The following is a 12,826-nucleotide window of genomic DNA, read 5'->3' as shown; positions in this document are numbered from 1 at the left end:
TTAACACTAACAGATTATCAATTTGGCAATTAGTATAGGCATTAGAAACAAAAATAAAAACAATACAAGCGATAGTCACATACTGTTCTGTCGTGCTTTTTGCTAACCTAATCATCCTAGCCTAGAAAATGCTGAGAATACCCAAAAAAACCAAGGAACTGGCATATGTTCTTTCTACACTCTTGTACTCTGTAAATTGTAAAATTTGACATCATTCACAAGATATCCTAATCCTACCCTCCCAAAAAGAACATCTTCTCCCATGTGTCACCAGCGGTGAGAGCAACAGAAAAATGGTTCCTCGCAGCCAAATATGCTGAAACCAGTGGGACGATAAAGCAGCCGGACATACAAATCACGACAGAATTAACCTGACCATCTCAATAGTAAGTACCATAATATGCTTGAGGAACAGCACCAGATTGAGCTGGGGCTGGGGCTGGGGCTGGGGCTGGGGCTGGGGCTGCAGCTACTGGTGCCACTGGTGCCACATATGGTTGTTGAGGGTAAGCCTGCTAAGAAAACATCAATTCACATAGTTGAGATATGTTTGCTACAAGTAGACATAAAGCAGGGTTGAATATAACAGCAAATATCTAATTCAGATTTCAGTCATTCATCAACAAAATTTATTCCATTCTCTACTAGACATTACAATCTCTCGTATACCTGTGCTGGATAAGTTGATGGGTAGGCACCATATGCAGCAGTTTGAGGTGCTGATGCAGGGACTGGTTGAGGGGCGTAGCTGTTACCGTAGTATCCACTATATGCAGCCTAACACAAAAATTCAAAGAACCATATCATTATGTATAAAAAAGCACTCATGTCTTGCTTAGCTTATGAGCAGAGACATACCTGTTGGGGATAGGTGGAGTTATATGGTTGTCCTGCAGTCTGAGCAGCTTGTGGCCATGGTTGAGCTTGTGTTCCATAACCTGCTGCCCATTGAGTTTGAGCAGCTGAATATGTTGCTGGGGCCGTTGAGGGAACACCAGAGTATGATTTTGCAAGTTTTGCTTTGTCTGAAGTTAAAAAATCATCAGCACTACGCTTTCTCGACTCTGATGGTCTTCTGTGGCGCAAGAACAGTTTAGCATGCCGATCTTTAGCCTTCTTTAAGGATTGTACATCCCCAAATAGATCCAGAAACTGCAGATTCATTTACACAATACAACATCAAATATTGACAGTGAATTGAAATTTTGACATAGCCGCAGAATCCAGTTCCAGAATAAACTCCATGAGTACACCCTAAAATAGGATTTCTTTTCATTGCTTATCTCCATAATTCAATAGTGGCAGTGGACATATGTACCACACTTAAACTAAAAAAATGAGTGCAGTATAGAGCATGAAGTTCCTACTATATTGATTTGAGGAAGTGGAATGTACAAAATCTCAATCCTTATTACCTCTTGGTATCTAAGGGGGCATACTATTAAGTGATTAATCACACCTAAAAATATATTCAATTCCTTTTCAAATTAATAGGACCATCAATTAGCACATCTCACAGGCACGAAGCATCCCTTGTACATTATTTATTACATACCTCTGTTTTTTTTTTGTTGACATGTTTTCCTTTTTAGGAAGTTTATTTTTAGTTAACACGTTTCCTTTTTGGGTAAGTTTTATTCTTCGCATTTACTAGTCTACCCCACTTGCTTTATCATTCTCTCTCATTCTCTTTCCTCTCCTTAATATGTGTGTCTAAATTGAACGCGTCAACTAAATAGAAACGGAGGAAGTATTAAAAAATGGTACAGGCTGTCTGCAATCCAGTTTTTCTCCTTATCAAAGCGAGGACAACCTAGCAGAAGAGTGTACTTATTAAAGTACTGGTTTTATTTTACACCGTAAAAAAAAGGGAAGCTATCTGCAATCCAGTTATTCTCCTAATCTCCTTTTCAAAGAGAGGACAACCTTGTTTCCAGCTAACAGGTGCTTCTCCAATATATACCCCCCAACAGATCATTGAGACGTACAATGACAGCTAAGTCATTTCGCTCTCACATTCTTCAAGGCAAGAATGACAATAGAAAGTTGGAGGGAGTGGCAAAAGAGAGTGGTATAAGTCAATTCTAAGAGTTGATATCCTTAACTCCAAAAATAAAAAAAAATAAAAATCTTAATCCAATCAGAAAAGGGAGGTGGGGGAGGGGATTGGTAAGTGGGACACCAGACAAACCGAAGTCTATACTATTACAGCTTGGTCACTTCAGCTAAAAATAGAAACAAATGAAAAAAAATTCATTATCTTTCAGAAAAATAATATAACTAGTAGTTACCTCCATATATATGCTTGATAATTCTTCTCTTTCAAGTATACTGGCAGCATCAGAACTATCAGGCACTGGAGCCAGGTACTTATCAACCAAAGAATCCATATAATCAATTTGTTTTGGGAGTGACTGGATAGATTCCAAATGTATTAATGCCTGCATGATGGAAACAACTTTCATAAGAGCAGCAAAAGAATCCCTCTTTTCCTGTCTCAACTTCAGTCTGGACAGCAAGAATATCTCTTCTTCAAAAAAACAATTTATGGCATTTAGGACTGCTGAGTTTATGAAATCTTTATATATGTATTCTTATAGGTGTATAAACACCATTATGTTTCCAAATATCAATAAAATGTACCTCCAAAAGTGGCTTTGACAATTGGACATGATCAAGAGCTCCAACAAGAATATCTCGAGCTTTTTCAGCATTTCCATAAACCTACAAAACAAAGCAAGACAAAGACACTGTTAGCCCATTAAGAACCTTAAGATAGCACAGATATTAGAACATATTAGAACATGACACAGCATTACCTCATTGTGAGTAAAATAATGGCAAGCTGAGAAAAAAAAATGAGGTTAACAGGAAGATTGCCCCACAGAGGTCACAGGCTCTAAAGGTTCAAACAGAGTAGGCATTGTCTCCAAATAAGAGTTGGAGTTTAAGGCTGCATGCAATTGTAAATTTGATACTCCTCAGCTAAACTGTTGGGACTAGTGTGATGTTTTATTTTATTCGATTCAGATATTACAATTTTTAGTAAATAAACATAGGAGATGCTGTTCAAAACTTCACAAAAATATACGCATATTAACAATCACAATTAAGAATATGACGTCAGGTTAGTGTTGATCTTCAGTAACATTACATATTTCTGGGAGCTTGTAGAATTATCAGATTGTAATCTAATATGCTGATTATGATTGCCAACAATCTTATGAGAGATCACAATCCAAACTACCTTGCAAAAGCGATAATAATTGTACAACCATTTCAGGAAAACAAAGCATAGTTAACAAGCACCCAGAGCTAAAGTCAGATTGTTGGCAAACAGATGTGTATGTCACAAGAAGCACAACACCTAAACAGTACATGTCATTCTACAGTACAAAAATATGCAAATCAGATTGTTGCCCATGACGACTACAACCAATTTGTAGAACCACACGTCCCAAATACTCCCGTATGGCCGTAAAGAATAGAACCACATTACTATGTAACATTGATACAAAATTAAGCCAGCACAAATTTTAAGACAATGTGAAACTTACCAGATAAACAAACCGAGAATACTGGGCAAACAACATTGGTAAGGACTGAGAATGTTCTTTTCCTTTCTCAATGGCAATAGCTTGTTCATATAATGAGAAAGCGTCTTCCATATTTCCCTGATGATTCAAAGAAACCAATGATTAGAGAGCATCTATATATTGAACAATTATTATAAGAATATAAGCTAAACATCTTCAAAGTATTTATACCAGCCTCCGCTCCATGTTTGCATGTTCAATGGTGGCCTCCAAAAGCCCAGGAGAGATCTCAGTGTGGACAAGATGATAGGCACCACGAGCTCCAGGAACATCACCACGTTGCTCTTTAATGCGAGCAGCAAAAAGGTGAATCTCAGGTTGCCTCTGAACAAATTAACGCATTAAAAAAAAAAAAAAAAAAAAAAAAAAACAAACCACTTAGTATCTTCAATTAAAAAAGCATCAATGATATAACTTAATCCTTAAAAGACAAGTCTATGTGGTCATACACCATTTGAATGTATGACAAAAAATTGAAGTATGGAGATGAACTATAGATTAATTAATGAGCCAAGCAAGCAAATTAAAGAAACATTAGAATCAGCCATTTATTCTTGCTTTTCGAACCTTTACTTCTCTCAAATTACAAAAATATGACAGCTGTAATGCAGATCTAGCTTTTCATGGTAACTACTGATTCAGTAAAAATAAACATTGTATCTGACACACTAACACATGAACTACCAGCTCACAACTCACACACAGCCTCTTTGTCTCCTGGCATTATAAGCTCTGTATAATGGTATCTTTTGAAACTTAATATTAAGGACAGAGCATTAAGAGTCGTATCTATAAACCAAACCTATCTACAATGAGCATGCTTGCATAAATGTCTGCGAATTGAGATAATCATCTATAAAGAGAGAACTTGTCCAAAATTGGAATGATTATGTTCTTCAAGGTATGATTAACATCAATACATAAACAAGCATAGGATTTAAACCAACCACCACAAACAAAATCTATTACCTTCACAAAAACTTGGGTAGCACGAGCAAGTGCATTATCAGCAAGATCAATGCTTCCACTTCCTTCCATAAACATAATGTATCGTATCCAAAACTCGGGATAATTAGCACATGCTACAAGGCATCTTTCATATAGCTTGAAGATCTGACTTGCAAAATAGCAACACATCAAACATTGCAACATACAACAAACATACCCAAAGTACAGACAATAAAGGGAAAATATAGAATCAAGAAAGAGATGCGCATAAGGAATACTCCATTGGTGGAAATAAGGAGGCCCCTCAATATCAAAGGAGGGACCCTCCAAGCCTGACAGATACATGGTTAGGATAAGAAGATACCTGCATTCATAACATTGGAATTTTTTAAAAACACGAAATCTTATTAGACAACACATCATGAACCCAGAACATCGACTCACAATGAAGGTTTGAAGTACTTAGCCTTATAGAAACCATATCGAATGCCCAGGCTTTAGTCTCAGTACAATATCCCGTTTTAATAGTTGCTTCATCAACCGGTTTAGCCAAAAATGCATACGGTGCAGCAGATATTACTTAACTGTAAGTCAATATATAACGAGGGCAACTAAAGATCTAGTAAATTTCGGAAACAAGATATGATCACACAAAACAAATCCAGTTACCTTGTTGACGTCCCCTTCTACTTCAATGAAATCCAGATAGTTATGCCAGTTTTCTAGTTCTGCATCATTCAAGGGCCGTACATGAAAGTACGGCCTTCTAATAGCTGTTTCAAAACCAATGATCTTAGAATCGGCCTCCTTAGCTTTCTTATATATCTCTTCTCTAATTGCGATATACTTCTCCAATTCTTCAGCTTCTGTTAATCCAGAACTTACAGGTTTAGAAGATTCTTCCATTGTATCAGGATTACCATCCTTGTCAGATTCTTGAACATCAGTATCTGAACTGGCAGTAATGGCAGCAGCAGCAGCTGCTGCTGCTGCTTCTTCAGTAGTTCTAAGCTCTGCCAGAGGCCGGCTGCCAGCTAACTCCTTGAAACTGTGATTCAGAAAAGTAAACAAAAAGGCTTAAATATACAAACAATTACCGCTTGAATATATGAAATAACATTACCATTCTACACACTCAAACTAGCCAGATTACAACGCACCACACATAACAGAGTTGAAAACTAAAATTCTACTATGCACCAGTCACCAGGATTGTAATTCTGTTTATACAGCATTCTAAAGGATGACATAGGCTAGAAAAGCTTAATGCTAGAGGGGAGTACCCATAAAAAGCAAGATAGGAAGTTACAAACCACTCTTCTCAAATAAAGAAAGAAATAAGGTTGGCACAAGGCAAGGGGGTTCAATGAATGTAAGGATAGCTATGGGTGGAGATGTGCCGTTTTTCATGCCTAGCCTGCATGCCTTAGTCTTTTAACCCAGCCCACTAGCTATGTGTCTTGCCACATATTTCAAAAGTGCGTCCCAAGTATGCCCTACACCCAAATCCCCACAACCACCATACCTTATGTGCCCAAACTAAATTTCACCTTCATACTTTGAATGCTGGGCCATGAGTTTTTGCAACAAAAAAGTGGCCATGTAGTCAGGCACAAGTTGCCAGCACTCACAGTAATGTGTCGTGTCATTCCTTTCACGTGCCCATGTAGTACCTTGGCCACGCGCCTTCTATAAGTGAATGTACTACCACAAGTCCACAGCAGTGCACCGTTTTCAAGATCACAAAGATAGATTCCCCAGCTTTGATTGCATAAAGAGACTAGCAGCAACAAACAAGGGTTCACATGTATAGACGAAGATTGAAAAAATCCTACTTAATGTCCCTCGCACTAAGAATTTTAAGAAAAGTCAGCGATTGTTTACGAAGCTTTTAGTAAATCTAGTTTGCCCCAGTAATGCCCTTGTAAAAAAAAAAAAATTCCCTTCCATTTTTTTCATTTAGCTATACAATTGGAGCCAAAAACTATATAATTCAACAACTTTATAATATCAATTAAGGCCTATTTGTTTCATGTTATTGTATCTAATTTCTAATAAAAATAAGTTCAATAAAAATAAGCTTTTCATAAAATTTCAGACACGATTTTTGAGTACTTAATATAATTTCAGATAAGTACAGATAAAATAATACTTTGGACAAAAATCAAATGAACCAAACAAAGCCTGATTAGATATTTGGCAAGAGGAGAATTTGCTTTCAATTTATGAACGGATTAGTTCATAGTCTTTGTAGGAAATGGAAAGTAATCAACTGAAGTTTTATTTCCAGAAATGGAGAGTGACTTGTGTGGTGTACTTGCAGCCATTTGTTCACTTTCAAGCACTAATACATCAAATCTGACAGGAAACACAGATTGCCAGCTATCCATGTACTGAAAGCTTTCATTTCTCAATTTCCCAACTTGGGTTCATGAAATCTCACAGATCATTACAACGAAAACAGACAGGTTGGAACTTGGAGAAGATGCTAAAGCCTCAAAGTTCACTGAGCAAACCAATCATATCTTTCCCAAAAAAAAAAAAAAAAAAAAAAAAAAAAAAAAAAAAAAAAAAAAAACTAGCTTAAAATTCATAATCGTCAAGAGAAACAAACACAGGAACTAACCTTGTTAAATAGCGATCTAACTGTTGATTGGGATTCTCCAATATCCTCGTATATATTGATGCAAGATGTGCCCATTGCTGCTGTGTATATTCATATTCAATATACTTATCCCAAAGAGGGTAAGATAGGTAATCAGTTCCAACATACGCCAATGCTCGCTCAAACAGCCTACAACAAAAAGGAGAGCATGATGGGCATATAAACTTAAAATAACAACAACCACTATCTACAAAAGTCTAATTTTTGGGGAAACAGCCCAAATGTTTGGGACGATGATGAAAGCACTTAAGACCACAGGACACTTCCAAAGAGCTCAAATATGCTGAATTTACCTTCCTGTATAAAACTACTTCTCTGATATGGAGGTCATCTTATCTTAGCCATTTAATGCACGAGATCTCCCCAGCAGCATTTTGAAAATTGATGCTCCTCAATAGTCAAAGTTAACAAGAACAATATTTTTTTGAATTAATTGGATTACAAAATGACAAGAAATGTATTTGGGAGGGAGATCCAGGGCATAAGAGAGCATATTAAGAAGTAAAACACACTGCTATGAGTTTGCAAGTCAGAACTATAAAGATCTGAGGTGAAACTCCCAAAACCTTTCCACCATACACGTGAGAGTTCGCTGTCGCAGCCACACCAAAATGGGGTTAGAGAGCAGAAAGGACCATGTCCACAATCAGAAATCCAAGCACTCAAGAGGGCCTATGCAATAACACAAACCACTAAATGGGAAATTACCTTCTAACAGTGTCAGGGTCTCCATATGTGGTAATTGTGAACACACAATAATGCAGCCAGATATCAACAGAATATGTCACCCCTTGAACGGCTCGTTCATACACCTCCACGACTTTGTTAATATCTCCAAATCGCGCTTCATGATCAGCATACTTCTTCCAATAACCATAACACAAGGGAAACTCTGCGAGAAAAGCATCATACACTTTTCTAATTTTTAAGATATTGTCCTGCATATTAAAACCAGAAGGCCATGTTAATATATAAGTCAAACTATCTAATTATGGAACAACCACATTCTGTATGAAAATATATCATACGTCAAACACTAACAAGAGTCAAATGGGGTACTGATGGGCTGATGGCAATACAACATGTACTGGCTGCTAAAAAAAATGCCCCTTTATCCCCTTGCACTTAAATTAACCCATTGTGCAAAAGATGTCTAAACAACTTAGCTTTCAGCCTTTTTATATCACATTGCTATCATGGAAATACGCTTATAAGATGTAATCAATGCATATACTAAAATGTTCACCAACACTTTATCTTTCATCAGCAAATTAAAGATGGCCTACTAATATCCATGATAGAGAAGCCTACAACAAAAGAATGTAATAGTGTGATAATATGCTAGAGAACTTGCCATCAAAAACAGTCTACAGGCTTCACTTATGCCAAACCCCTTCAGAAAGAAAGTTTCTCAAATATATTTATCTGGATACAGAAAAAATTAGGTCCAGTCCCCTTAACTATAAAATTATGCTTTCTTTTTACTCTGTGTACCACTCAATTGTAACTTGTATACAGGTTTTTCAAGTTACACCATGAACAACAGAGAGCAACATGATGCATGTAACTGGGTTTTTTTTTTTTTTTTTTTTTTTGGATAAAAGAAAGATATTACAATAAAATCCATACAAATCCACTAAGAAAAGCAACATATAATACCTGTGCCACCCTTTCTGTTTCTTCAATTAGTGACGTCCATACATTGAAATCTAAAGAATTGGTTTTGACTATGCTCCATAAACGTTCTTCTTCAGCAGATAAAGCTAGAACAAAAATAAAGAGTAGCTCATCAGCCAATCGCAAAAAAGAAAAAGGAAAACAAGACAAGCAATTCTGTGCAACAGAAAATCCAAGATATTCATCACTGTTGACACAAAAGGCATGATATTTATATTACAACAGAAGCATGATCCAATCTTCCAAATCATTGACTTTATTATTGCTGGCATAATAACTTCATAGAAATGAATAGGCAACATCCTGAACAGGTACTTCATAAGCTGTGACACAGCCCTCAACATTCAACAAGAGAAAGCTGAATTAAAAAAGATACCTGAACCATCCTCAAACTGTTGTTCAACTGTTGTTGCTTGCACCTCATGCAAGCCAGTTGCATTTCCATTTGAAAGACCATCAACCACCCCATTAGCACTTGCATCATAAACAGCCGCCTGGTTTGGTTCCATGGAAGTGCTTTCACCTGCTACAGAAGCCGGGTTCACATCTTCTCCAATAGAAGGCTTCGAAGTTGGATCAATATCTGAATTCATAGCATCTGAATTAGCATTTGCCTCCGCTAAATCTTCAGCGCTCACAGGGATAGCAGCATCCTCAGGAGCACTTAACTTAACATCCATAGGATCACTAGAAGGATACATATTCGACGTATCACTCATAACAGTAGGTGGTTGAGCAACAACTGCTTCACTGTCACCCATGCTTGATATTAGGATAAAGCAACTTAAGTTATACTGCAAGGACAACAAAAACATCCTTCGTTAACACCAATAATACAGACATCAGCATCTCCCATGTAAATGTCAAAGTCGAACAACCGGGTCAAATCCATCAACTAAATCACTAATGTTTATAGAATATGCAGTCAAGCTCATCCCCGAGCCAGGGCAGGAGGGAGAAATTTATATATATCTGTCCTAACTTACAATCAAAGGGTTCTGAACACATTAACAACCATCAAATTGAACTCAGTAATCATATTAAATTCTTCGCGTTTAAGAATATGAATAATAAAAAACTTCTGGCTATAATCTTTCAATTATCATAACCAATAGTTCAATAATCCACCTCAGAAGAATGCTAAATTGAATTTAATCAACGATTAACACTAGATAGTGAAAAACATAAATTTATGATTAGATAGTAAAAAAAAAAAAAAAAATACCAATAGTTCAATAATCCACGAACCCTAAATCAACTACACTGACAATAAACTTAACGATTAACACTAGATTGTGAAGTTAATATTCGATGACTAAAAATATTAATCCATATAAAAAAAATTAAAAAAAAATAAAAAAATCCCAACAACAACAAAATTTCTGGCTATAATCTTCCAATTATCATAACCAATAGTTAAATAATCCACCTTAGAAAAACGCTAAATTGAATTAATCAACAATTAACACTAGATAGTGAAATAGAGTTTTATGATTAACAATAATTTAAAAAAATTACCAATAGTTCAACAATCCACGAACCCTAAATCAACTACACTGACAATTAACACTAAATTGTGAAGTTAATATTCGATGATTAAAAGCGTGAAAAAAATCACACTAGTTCAATAATCAATACACTTTAAAAAAAAAAAAAAATTAAAAAAAAAAACCCTGAATAGACTATACTAAGAATTAAAGCAACGAAAGTGTGAAACTAAACCCTAGATTGTGAAATCGAATTTCGATGATTAAAAGAAACTGACCTCAGAAGCTGTTTCAATGGAGGAGAGAAAGCTCGGAAGCCGCTTCAATGGAGAATTGAGAGTATGTAGATTCCAGAACACAATTGAAGAGAAAACGAAAGCGGTTCTGTATTTTCTGTGCGAATTGCGAACGGCTGCTCAATGTAGTACTTTAGGTTTTATCTGACTAAAGTTCCAAAACTAAGGGTGAGTTTATCCCAAATCAGATTCTGACTCCAAAGTCTGCCATATCAGTTTTTTAGTAACTTTTAATTACTTTTTTATTATTTAGAATTACACAAGATTTTTTCCATTTTCACACATTATTCCAAGACTCACTCCAAATTCATTTACCCTCCTAAATACTAAGCGGTCGTTTGGTTCGCAGGGGTAATCAGAATAGAATGAACTAAGGGAATAAAAGAGAATGGAATGAAATCATTCCAAGTAGTATGTTGTTTGGTTTTTTTTTTAAAAAAAAAAAAGGAATGGAGCCACCAATCCACCACCACACATCCACACAAACAACTCATTCCTTCAAATTTCCAGCCATCACCCAACTAGCCCACCACCCAGCCACCACCTAGTCATACTCGCCGCCCCTAGTCGCACCTCCACCACCCATCGTCGCCGTTCCTCGCCGCCCAAAAACCCCATCACTACTAGAAATAGGCCGTTTTCCGAGGGAATCGTTCCGACGGACCTAAATTCCGTCGGAAAATCCTAACTTTCCGACGGAATTAGGGTCTGTCGGAACAATCCGTCGGAAAAGGTTCGTTACGACGGAAAAATCCGTCGGAATTTTTGCGACGGAAGTTAATTCCCTCGGAATAATAGGCTTCTGACGGAATATTCCGTCGGAAATTTAGTTTTCCTACGGAATTTAAATCCGTCGGAATTTTCCTACGGAATATACCCTCGGAAAACCTAAATATTCCGACGGATTTTTTATCCGACGGAAAAATCCGTCGGAATGTTCTACTATATAAAAAAAAATCCAGAAGTTTCTTTGGGAACCCTAATAAAAAATTTCACCTCTTTTCCCTATCTCTCTCCTCTCCTCTCATCTTCTCCCTTTCTCTCTCCTCCTTCCCCTTTTTCTCTGATCTCCTCCTCCTCTTTCTTTTCTTTCTCTCTCCTCCTCCTTCTTTTCCTTCTCCTTCCTCGCCATTTCTCCTTCCTCGCCCCTTTTCTCCTTCCCCTTTCTCCTTCCTCGCCCCTTCCTCCTTCCCCGCCCTTTTCTTCTTCCCCTTTCTCCTTCCTCGCCCCTGTATCCTTCCCCTTTCTCATTCCTCGCCCCTTTTCTCCTTCCCCTTTCTCCTTCCTCGCTCCTTCTCCTTCGTGTACGATTTAATGTTTTTTTGGTCAAATTTGACCATGAAAAGTGTAGATCTAGACTTTTCATGGTCAAATTTGGCCTTAATAAACCAAACTCGAACTCAATTCAAGTTTTAAGGTATGTTTTTGTGTTTGTAATTTTTGTTTTTTTTTTGTACGAATTCGGTGAGTTTTTTTTTTCGTTTTTTCGGGAGGGTTAGGGTTTTGGTTGGGTGGGGTGGTGGGGGTGGTTCGGTTTGTGGGTGTGATGGTGGGTGGGGGTGGTCTGGCTTGGGGTGGTTTGGTTAGGGTTAGGTGGGGTGGGTGAAGTTCGTGGGAGTGGTGGTGGCAAGGGGTTGTCTGGGTGGGGGTGGCCTGGGTGGGTGGGTTTAGTTTTGGGTGGTTGGTGAGGGTGGTTTGGTTAGGGTTAGGTGGGGTGGGTGAAGTTTGTGGTTGTGGTGGTGGCAGGGGGTGGTCTGGGGTGTTGGTGGTTTGGGTGGGTGGGTTTAGTTTAGGGTGGTCTGGCTTGGGGTGGTTTGGTTAGGGTTAGATGGGGTGGGTGAAGTTTGTGGGTGTGGTGGTGGCAGGGGGTGGTCTGGGTGGGTGGGTTTAGTTTAGGGTGGCTGGTGGGGGTGGTTTGGGTGTGTGGGGGGTCTGTGTGTGGGGGGGGGGGGTGGTGGTGGGTGATGTGGGCAGGTGGCGGGGGTGGGTTTGGGTGGGGAATTTTTTTTTTATTGCCTTTTCCGACGGAAAATTCCGTCGAAAGTGGTTTATTCCGACAGAATTTTCCGTCGGAACGTAACTCATACCGACGGAAATGATCCGTCGGAACCTTGCGACGGAATTTCCAATTAAGTCAAACCTGACTCTGACATAACA

General features: G+C 37.9%; 1 protein-coding gene across 2 annotated transcripts; it reads right to left on the bottom strand.

Moving 5' to 3' along the window:
- Window positions 1-10,835, bottom strand: LOC110689713 (pre-mRNA-processing factor 39-like). Of its 2 annotated transcripts, none has more exons than XM_021866493.1 (14): window positions 10,652-10,835; window positions 9,263-9,680; window positions 8,869-8,972; window positions 7,918-8,147; window positions 7,171-7,338; window positions 5,214-5,592; window positions 4,566-4,709; window positions 3,768-3,920; window positions 3,558-3,674; window positions 2,644-2,724; window positions 2,292-2,441; window positions 859-1,152; window positions 670-777; window positions 1-515 (listed from the first exon to the last, which is right to left on the bottom strand). In XM_021866493.1, exons 2-14 carry the CDS (start codon window positions 9,645-9,647, stop codon window positions 381-383), a joined length of 2,448 nt encoding a protein of 815 aa, XP_021722185.1. In that variant the 5' UTR covers window positions 9,648-9,680; window positions 10,652-10,835; the 3' UTR covers window positions 1-380. The 2 variants fall into 2 exon arrangements, with proteins under 2 accessions (XP_021722185.1, XP_021722186.1); XM_021866494.1 differs by having other exon boundaries at window positions 1-512; window positions 10,652-10,834.
- Window positions 10,836-12,826: the final 1,991 nt, after the last annotated feature.

The sequence above is a fragment of the Chenopodium quinoa genome, unplaced genomic scaffold (assembly GCF_001683475.1).
Source record: "Chenopodium quinoa cultivar QQ74 unplaced genomic scaffold, ASM168347v1, whole genome shotgun sequence".
NCBI lineage: Eukaryota > Viridiplantae > Streptophyta > Magnoliopsida > Caryophyllales > Amaranthaceae > Chenopodium > Chenopodium quinoa.
Note: the sequence above shows the minus strand (reverse complement) of the source record. Positions and strands in the feature narration are given on the sequence as shown.